Genomic DNA, 10093 nt, shown 5'->3' on the forward strand with positions numbered 1-10093 from the left:
TTTCTTTAAGGATTGGAAATTTGGGGTTCTTCCTCAAATTTTATTTCTACTTTTCCATTAGGATATTCTATTAGATGAGAAAACTCCTCTTTTTTAGGAGGAATAAAGGCATCATCAAAAATCCATTCTTGATTTCTAGATATTTCATCTCATATAAAAAGATTTACTTAAACGAATTTCAAATGGAAAAGTATTTACAAAATTTGATATGAAATCGGGATTTTGACAAATACAAATTTTAGAAAAAGATAAAGATAAAACTACTTTCAATGTTCCACTTGGACAATATGAATAGAAGTAAATACCTTTTGGGCTAAAAAATGTCCCATCAGAATTTCAAAAAATCATGAATGACATTTTCAATGATTTTCAAGATTTTAGAATAGTATATATTGATGATGTTTTAGTTTTCTCTCCAAGCATAGAAAAACGTTTTAAACATCTCAACATCTTTATTGACATTATCAAAAGAAATGGTTTACTATCTCCTTCCCAAAAGTCAAATTATTTGAAACCAAAATTAGGTTTTAAGGTTTTGAAATCCATTTGGGATTAAATAAGCTTATTCAAAGATCAAAATAATTTGCTTCAAACTTTTCCGATTAAATCCATGACAAAACCCAACTTCAAAGGTTCTTGGACTACTTAAACTATGTCTCAGATTTCATCCAAAACCTTGGGCCCATTTGCAAACCACTTTTTCAAAGATTAAAAAAAACTCATCACTATGGTCAAAAAAGCACAGCACTGTCCTTTAGCCTTTAGTCAAATCAATTCCCTGTTTAAGCCTTATCAATTCAAAAACTAAATTATTAGTAGAGACAGATGCCTACAATATCGGATATCGGATATGGAGGAATCAGTCAAACAATATCTAGATAAGATCTAGAACTAATCCAATTTCACTCAAGGATCTGGAATGATACTCAGAAAAATTAATTCACAGTAAAAAAAAAATTACTAGCAATAGTGCTATGTGTTCAAAAATTCCAAGGTGAATTAATCAATAAAAAATTCATCATTAAAACTGATTCAAGGGCATCTAAATTCGTTCTTGAAAACAATGTAAAAAATCTAGTGTCAAAACAAATTTTTACTAGATGGCAAGCCATTTTGTCTTGTTTCGACTTTAAGGTTTTGCCTATAAAAGGAGAACACATCCCCTAGAAGATTACCTCTCAAACGAGTTTCTAACTCCAAAACTCTCATCTCTCTCAAAATCTTCATCTCCTCCTCTAAAAGAAAATAAAATATGAGAGATTGAAAGGCAATAGCCTCTTCTTCATCTTCAAAGGGTAAAAACCCATCTTCTTGAAACATGGCACCCTCCAATGAGTGATGATGAATATGCAATGGAATTAGGATTCGCTTCTGTAAACCATTCCAAAAAGAGATGCGGCATACAACTAGGATCAATCATGGAGTCATCCACTCCACCACCAAGCCTTCTGCCTTTCTTGTTAGAACACCTACTGATGGTGTTACTCTATCAAGGCCTACTGCCTTACCTTCATCAATTTAGGAGTCATTAACTCATTTTCCATCTACCTATTCTCAGTCTGTTACACCAAAAAATAAGTTTGTACCTCAATTTGGAAATAAAAACCTATTTTAAAAAATCTATGGCTATCAATGAATCTATTATTGAACCATAGTGTCAAGGTCCCAAGCTAGAAGGGACCATTTCAAAAAATTATTATGAGGGCTTCAATTTTGTTCCCGAAAACTTCAAGAAAACCATAATATTTTATAAGTTTATTTTGGTTGACACAAAGGCTATCGAAATAACTTATGTTCCAGATAAAAGTGATCCCTCCAAGATTGCTTATTCAAAATTTAAAATTTTCAAAGCTTGGAATCCAACTCGCTAGAATTAAGGCATCTATATTGAAAAGTCATTCACTAAACCCTTCGTACCTTAAACATACTCATATTGGACTATATAAGAGCCTAATATAATGTTATGTGGTACTCAAATTATAACCATTATTGGTTTATTTCTTTTGTCAAAATGCGTACAAAATCAACTTTCCCCATTTGTTCATTCAATGGTGGGATAGGTTCGGTATAACGGATGATATTTTACCAACACTTCTACAAAAATCATATTTCTATTTTGCAAGAACAATTCAAAAATTCTCTTTATTATACAATGAGATTTTGTCTCTATTTTCAAATCCCACGGATATTTTGCTAGAATTTCTCAACCAACTCATATCCTCAATACAAAATGATTACAAAAGTCCTTAAAATTAAATGGTGTGATAAATATAATTTCCAACATGCCACTATAAAAAGAGTAAAATAATTGTTTGCAAAGAATGAATATCTTCGAGACTTCGATTTGAAAAAGAACGTAGAGTACTTAAATGAAAACCAAAGCTTCTTGTAGCTCTGGCTCAGACCACATCTGAGAGATTTTCAAAAAATTTTAGTAGCAACACCTTCTACATCATCTACCTTTCCAACGGCTTCCATCCAAGAATAAGAAGACAATGAACCGGATTATGATATTGAGGATCTTTCCTCGACTCACAACCCATGTGAGCTTCGAATCCAATAAAAGTATCTGTTTCACAAAGAAACAAATGGTGTTCATAAGGGATGCTTCATAAAGAAGTAATTCTCTTATTATCGTATATATATATATATGTATATATATATATAAAAATTATTATAAAAAAAGTATAATGTAAATTTGCACCTCTAATTTTTGATCTCATGTGTAAACACTGTAGTTTACACTATGAATAAATTTTTGTCGGTTAAAAAGTTGGAGAAAGTATTTTGAAGCAATAGCATGACCAAGGAAGAAATTTGAAGACTTAAAGACGAAAATTTTTAGTTAATCCTTGCGTCTGCTAATTCGATAGCGTCTAATTTGGCCCATTTGCAAAATGGTATAAGTCAAAATCCTAACCTATAATCAGCAAATGTGTACTTGGAAGAGCCAATAATTCAGCCAACAAAGAAGTAAATGTAAAGTATATGTGTACTTGGAAAAGCCAATAATTCAGCCAATAAGGAAGTAAATGTAAAGTATCTTTAATAAAGGCACTTTATTAAAGAAGAAGAAAAAGTGCATCATCACCGCTTCAGCTATATGATTTAGGATAGAAGGTCTTTTGGTCTTCTAGGGTTTAGCGCCGCCGCTGCCGTAGGTGGTCCGTTCGTAGGTCGTGGGTGGTTCGTTCGTAGGTGGTAGGTCGTCCGTTCGTGGGGTTCTGTTCCTCGTGTTCTGTTCTGTCCAGTTTCAGTTCGACAGTCCGTCTTCTCCAGGTCGTTTTTCACCGCTTCAGCTTTCAGGTCGTCTGGTCGTTCCATTCGATTTCCTTGCGCCCAGTTCGTGTCTGGTCGGTCGCTGTCGAGGTGGAGGGTTCAGGTCAGTCACTGTTCACCGAGGTGCTGGTTTCGATTTATTTGGCTGTTCTGATCCGAGGTAGTTCGTGCCTTTGGAGGTATTGAGGTGCGGGCTAACCACAGTGGATGCGGGTGACGATGGTGCGTAAGCGGTCGCCTTTAAGACTGAAGGAGAAGAATGGAGGTCGAATTGCTCGACAACCCTTTCGTCTGCTTAGACGGAGATTGATTTGGGTATGGATGCTCGTTCTTCAGAGGTAAAGGATCTAGGGTTGTCTGACGGTAATTCTGAGGAGGGTGACGGGTCTGGTAGGAAGAGTGTTGACAATGTAGGGCTGGGGAGGTCGACGGTGGGTGTTCCGGAGGTGGTCGAAGGGAAGTCTTGTCACCTAACCTAGATTCGATAGTAAGTCGGGTTGTGTGTGTTGATCTGGGTGGGCTGGGTTTTAGGTCAGTTGATGGACAGGGGAGTTTGGGCTCTTATGGAGTTGGGGACCAAAGTCTGAAAGGTGTGGCTGGGAGCATTGAGGGTGTTGGGGGCTTGGATGAAAATCGGGTTGTGAGGGGTGTTGGGTTGGGCCTTGATGGAATTGGAGTGATCGAAGTTGAAGGTGGTGGTTTGGTTCTGGGGGAGCTGGGAAAAGGGTAAAAAAGAGTAGGGGTTTTAGTGGGTGAGCCGCATGCTGGGTCGGAGTTAGGAGGCTTAGGGGGCAGAAGTCAGGCAGGGAGGAGGTTTCACGGGCCTTTTGGTAGTGAGGGTCGCTTGGTGGACACATGGGATTTTCGTGTTCGGGAGGAGTCGGTTCCCAAAATTGGTTTAGCTAAGGGGTTTGGTCCTAAGTCAGTCATGTTGGAGGAGGGGGGTGGTTCTGGTGGTTTTGGTCATGGTGTGAAAGGGGGTAATTCGTGGGTGGCCCTTTTTGGGTCAAAGTTGAGGGGAAATTTAGAGTTCATTCCCCCAGTGGTTGAAGATGAAAAGGTTATTGTTGAACCCTGTGAGGAAATTATTGAAGATGGTGTTTGCCTGTGGGAGAAATCTTTAGTTGGTTAGTTTGTGGATGCCAAACTCCCATATACTGTTCTTTATCGAATTATTCAGAGAATTTAGGGATGCGTAAAGATGCCAACTATTACCTTGTTGGAGAACGGTTTGATTATCTTTAAATTTTAGAAGGTAGAGTCAAGGGATTGGGTGCTGGAGAATGGTCCGCGGCACTTGGGTGGAAAACCCATTTTATTACGTCAATGGTCCCCAGGTATTGTTCCTGAAACCTTTTTTTTTTATTCTGTTCCTATCTGGATTAAACTGAATCGTGTTCCCCTGGAGTCATGGACGAATAGGGGTTTAGCAGTGTTAGCTAGTGTTGTGGGTAAACCTGTCTCTTTTGATATTGCAACAAGAGAGCGGCGGCGGTTATCGTTTATGAGGGTTTGTGTTCAGGTGGATGGTGATTCGTTAATGCCCCCTTCAGTCACTGTTAGAATGCGAGGTCAAGAGTTTATTATTCCAGTAATGTATAAGTGGAAACCTCGTAGGTGTGCATGCTGTGGATCCTTTGGGCATACTGGGGTTGTGTGTGAGAAGTAGGGTGTGGAAAAGAGTCAGGAGTTGTGTATTGTGGCGGTAAATGAGAGGTGTTTAGGGGAAAATGGGGGTATTGAAAGTGTGAGGAAGGGGCAAGACGTGGGTATTGGTGAAAAGAGAGAGAACCCAGTGGTTAGGAGTAAGGGTGTGAGGAGTGTTGACGAGTTTACTATGGTCAGTCGTCGTAGGCTGGATAGAGGAGGTGTAGGCCATAGGGTGGCAGTGGGTCACCAGACTCGGTGCCCTTGAGGAACAGAGCAATATATGGGTCCCCTAGAATTATGGGGTTTGTAAAGCATGTTGATGATCACAATAAGTTTGATATTTTGTGTGATGAGGGAGGAGACTCGCTGGCTTTGGCTCTAGTGCAGGCAGATCCTGATCCATTGTCTGTTATGAATGAGATGTTCGAGAGTTCGGGCAAAGGCCCAGTAGGAGGTGGTACATGTAATCTGTTGCAAGGTCCATAATTTGGTGTTCCTGGAATGTTAGGGGGTTGAACGACCCTCTTAAATGTAAGGTGGTGGCAGACTTTCTGGCTTCATCCTCTGTTACTTTCTGCTGCTTGCTTGAGACGAGGGTTCGCCGTGAAAATTTTGGTATGGTGATGGGTAGGTTTGGTGATGCGTGGAGTTATGTGTGTAGCTATAGTGTGCGGGGAGTTGGGAGGATCTGGGTGATGTGGCGGAAGAGTGTCTATGAGTTTTCTATTAATGTCAGTGGGGATCAGTTCATTTCTGGGACCTTAGTAGATATTGTATCTACTGCTAGGGTACATATCGGTGTTGTGTATGCCTATAATCATGTGAACGAGAGAAGGAACTTGTGGTCTCAGCTGATGGATGTATGTGTCTCGTGGCAGCTTCCTGGAGTTGTTTTGGGGGATTTTAATGCTATTCGTAGTAGTTTAGAGGATTTTGGTGGTTGCCCTAGCTTGAGGGAGATGGAGGAGTTTGATGGGGCATTATTGGAGGCGGATCTGGTTGAGTTCGGTGTGATAGGTAACTGGTTTACTTGGACTAATAAATTCAGGGTAATGGTATCTTGTGCCGGTTGGATCGTTGCTTGTCTAATGAGGCGTGGAACGTAGCTTTTTCGTATTTGGAGGTTAGGGTTGGTCAGTAGAGAATTTCTTATCATAGTCTTTTTCTGGTGTCTATAGGGGAGACGAGGAGTAGGCCGCCTCCCACTTTTCGTTATTTTTCGCATTGGGCGGAGGCTGAGGGTTTTATTGATACTATCAGGTCAGTATGGAGAAGATCTGAGGATGTGTCCCCGATGGTTAGCTTTGTGCGAAATTTGAAGGCAGTGAAGAGAGTTTTACGTGCTTCATTTGAGAGGCGTATCTCTGTGTTAGTTGATGAGGTGAGGGCGGCTAGGCAGGTTATGGAGGTTGCTCAGGCGAAGGTAGAAATGGATCCTAATTCAGAGTCAATGTGTGCAGAGGCGGCCGGGCCACTAAGGTGTTTTGGTCAGTGGCAAGATTGGAGGAGGCGTCGCTCTGATAGAAGGCCAGGGTGAGGTGGCTAGAGTTAAGTGATATGAACACAGCTTTCTTTCATCGTTGTGTTCGTTCTTGAAGCAACTGCAGTGGTTTATTTACGGTCGTGGATGTTGGGGGGGACTTGCCAGACGGTGCATGACAGGGTGGCAGTAAATTTCTTTCGGGGTTGTTTAGGGTCTTAGCCAGTGAGGTATAGGGATCTTACTGCCCAAATTGGGGATATTGTGCAATTCAGCTGGTCCGAGGAGGGGGTGGAGACGCTTGGTCGCCCAGTGAGTCGGGATGAGATTAAGAAGGCTTTATTCTTGATGAAGTTTGGGAAGGCTCCTAGGCCTGATGGGTTTTCGGTTGATTTTTATAGAGCTACTTGGAATGTGATTGGGGATGATTTCTGTGATGCTGTGCTGAATTTTTTTGAGTCCTATTACCTACCTAGTGGAGTTAATTTTACTGCTATCACTCTTATCCCAAAGAGGCGGGGAGCAGAGCATATGGAGGAATTTCGTCCTATTTCTTGTTGCAATGTTGTGTATAAGTGTATCTCGAGGATCTTAGCTGAGAGATTGCGGTTGTGGTTGCCTGCTTTCATCAGTGGTAACCAGTCTGTGTTTGTTCCGGGTAGGTTGATTTTCGAAAACATTTTATTGTGTCAGGAGCTTATGGGAGGCTATAAAGAGGGCATAGGGATTTTCTGTTTGGTGTGTTACTGGCTATAGGTACGCCCCTTCAGTTTGTTAGTTGGGTGAGGGCATGTGTTACTTCGCCTATATTCTCTGTGATGGTTAATGGTTCCCTTGAGGGGTTTTTGCCTGGTAGGAAAGGGTTGAGACAGGGGGATCCGTTTCCTTTTTTGTTTGTGATGGTGATGGAGGTCTTGTCTAGGTTGTTGAATAAGCCTTCTGTGTGGTTTAGGTTCATGATCGGTGTAAGCGCGTGGGCCTAACTCATTTGGTTTTTGCAGACGATTTGATGATTTTCTGTGCAGCTGAGAGAGATTCTTTGGAGTTTGTGAGGTAGGTCTTGGTAGATTTTGCAGAGTTGTCTGGGTTAGTTGCTAATGTTGGAAAGAGTTCCATGTTATTGCAAGTATGGAATCTGGGGAGGCAGAGGAACTAGCTACGTTTATGGGTTTCTCTCTTTGTTCGCTGCCTGTTAGGTACCTAGGTTTACCGTTATTGGCTGGTCGGTTAAGGGCTGGGGATTGTGCTCCTTTGAGTCAGAGGTTTATAGCTCGTATTAGAAGCTGGGCAGCGCGGTCCCTATCTTTTGCTAGGAGGTTACAACTTGTTAGGTATGTCTTACAATCCTTTCAGGTGTTTTGGTGTAGCATCTTCGTGTTGCCTGCGTGTGTAACTCATGAGGTTGATCGTCTGTTACGTAGTTATTTATGGAAGGGTAGTGCAGTGAGTCAAGGTGGTGCACGGGTGCCATGGGATGAGGTGTGTTTGCTGTTGGGCGGGGGGGTTGGGTGTGAAGCATGTGGCATCTTGGAACCAGGCTGCAATTATGAAGCTGCTCTCGCTTTTCTTAATTAAATCAGGTTCATTATGAGTGGCATGGGTGGAGGCTTATGTTTTGCATGGGCGGTCTCTGTGGGTTGTTCAGAGTGAGGTTGGGAGGTCTTGGTGCTTGAAGGCTATCTTGCGAAATAGAGATAGATTCAAGCATTTGGTTCGTTTGATGGTTGGCGATGGTCGGTCTTGTTTTGTTTGGTGGGATCCTTGGTTGCCAGGGGGTACAATTTTGGATTCATATGGGTCTACGGTGGTTTATGATGCAGGGAGTAGTTTGGTGGCACGGTTGTCGGATTTCATGGATGGTGAGGGAGGTTGGAGTTTGCCTACAGTGTCTTGGGAGCTTCTTGAGATTTAGGATCTTATTCAGGCAGTGGGGCCGAAGGTGGGGGGGAAGATTATTGGGTGTGGGTATCGGATGCGAGTGGTCGATTTTCTATTGCTAGTGCGTGGGAGAGTTTGCATCCTCGTCGTCCTAGGGTGTCTTGGGCTAGTATTTTGTGGGCAGGGGGTGGTATTCCGCGTCACTTCTTCTACGTGTGGTTAGCTATTAGGGACAGGTTGGGTACGCGGGATTGGTTGAGGAGTTGGGGTGTGTTGTTAGAGGGAGGGGGTTCCTTCTGTGTGGGGGAGTTGTGGAGTCGCGAGATTATTTATTTTTTGAGTATGGGTTTGGGAGAGAGGTATGGTCTGGTGTGTTACGTCAGTTGGACTCGTCGCATCGGGTGGCGAGTTGGGATGTGGAGTTGAGTTGGTTGTGTCGAGTGGAGTCGGGTAAGGGGGTGCGTAGTAAGTTATTTCGTGTTTTCTGGTGTGCTTCCATATACTACATCTGGCAAGAACGTAATCGACGACTGCATGGAAGTAGACCGAGGTTGGTGTCAGCTCTGGTTCACCTTATGGTCTCTACGGTTCGTGCTCGTGCTTCTTCCTAGTGGGTTGATCTTCTTGGTCTTATATAGTATGTTTACAGATGTTTTTCTTGTTGTACTTCTCATTGTTCTTTGTTTTTTTTTTTTTCTTGTTTCTGGCTCTCTCTCTAGTGTGAGATCCCCCTTGTTGTTGTATAATAATATCACATATTCTAAAAAAAAAAAAAAGTGCATCATCATATTCTTGCAATCATATTGTTGATAACTTCTCCATGAATTTTCAAACTTCACCTTTAAGATTAATTTTTCTTACTTTAGTATTTATTTCTTTTGTAATTTTCCCTATTTTTCCTTTTTCCCCTTTACCTTTTTCATCTTTTTTACTTTTGTAATGTTTATCTTTAAAATTATTGGTATTATATCCCAATAATATAACCTTGTCCTATAATTTTGTTTTCCAAAGAACGAATTTATCAGGGGTCCTGTCCTGACAATCTGATCTTATCTTTTATTTTTTTTCATTTACTTATCATTTGAGTTTCAGGGTCTATAAAAAACTTTCAAACTGTAATTCAAAGGCATAGCACGAAATCTCTCAAGCTATCTTCTCTTATAAAGCTTGCTAATTTCGACTTGCTACTTGTAATTTTCGATCCTAATTCTCTTTGTGGTTAGCATTTTACAATTGAATGATGTTGAAAATTGAGATAAAATTAGTTTATTCGAGTTCAATATTTATTTAGTTGTTAATTTAGATTAACTAGTGTTCAATTATTATTTTAGAATTAAGTAGCTAATTGTCTTATTTCTTGTAAGGCTATAAATATAGCCACGAGTTATTATAGGAAGTTTATAGATTATCAACCTTCGGTATGGCTATTTTAACATATCAATCAATATCCAATTTCCATTTCAAATTTAAGGGATTTGAATTTTAATTCCCATTTGGATTTGGAAATTCTTACATCAAAATTTTTCTGACGACACTCAAAGAGTGAAGAGAATGAAGCTTCCTGTTGTGTCCTCGAACCCAAAGACAAATTTCTTTTTTTTTAAGTTGAGGTGAATGATGAGGAGAAATGAGAGGCAATTATTATATTTGATTTTAATATTTATTTGGTTTTTAATTTAGATTAATTAGTGTTTGATTAGTATTTTAGAATTATTTATTTAATTGACGTCTTATTTCTTTTGTAAAGCTATAAATTTAGCCACTTTAAAGTTCTAATGGGAAGCTTTTGAATTATCAACCTTGAGC

At 40.5% G+C, this 10093-nt stretch overlaps 1 protein-coding gene across 1 annotated transcript; it reads left to right on the top strand.

Annotated features, from left to right (window-relative positions):
* Window positions 1–5226: 5226 nt before the first annotated feature.
* On the top strand, window positions 5227–8321 carry LOC150033848 (uncharacterized). Its single transcript, XM_090317091.1, has 10 exons — window positions 5227–5351; window positions 5438–5717; window positions 5808–5946; window positions 6108–6462; window positions 6685–7067; window positions 7166–7311; window positions 7362–7462; window positions 7606–7740; window positions 7831–7888; window positions 8055–8321. Exons 1-10 carry the CDS (start codon window positions 5227–5229, stop codon window positions 8319–8321), a joined length of 1989 nt encoding a protein of 662 aa, XP_090173217.1.
* The last annotated feature ends 1772 nt before the right edge of the window (window positions 8322–10093 follow it).

Source organism: Benincasa hispida, chromosome 9 (assembly GCF_027475165.1).
Source record: "Benincasa hispida cultivar pf3 chromosome 9, pf3_genome.v1.1, whole genome shotgun sequence".
NCBI lineage: Eukaryota > Viridiplantae > Streptophyta > Magnoliopsida > Cucurbitales > Cucurbitaceae > Benincasa > Benincasa hispida.

Bases quoted from the DNA above. Each gene is read 5' to 3' on its own strand.
- LOC150033848 (XM_090317091.1), top strand. From the start codon at position 5,227: ATGGGGTTTGTAAAGCATGTTGATGATCACAATAAGTTTGATATTTTG. The intron at 6,463-6,684 runs GTGAGGTGGCTA...TGTGCAATTCAG, and splicing joins CGCTCTGATAGAAGGCCAGG to CTGGTCCGAGGAGGGGGTGG. The intron at 7,889-8,054 runs GTGTGTTTGCTG...TGGGTTGTTCAG, and splicing joins CACGGGTGCCATGGGATGAG to AGTGAGGTTGGGAGGTCTTG.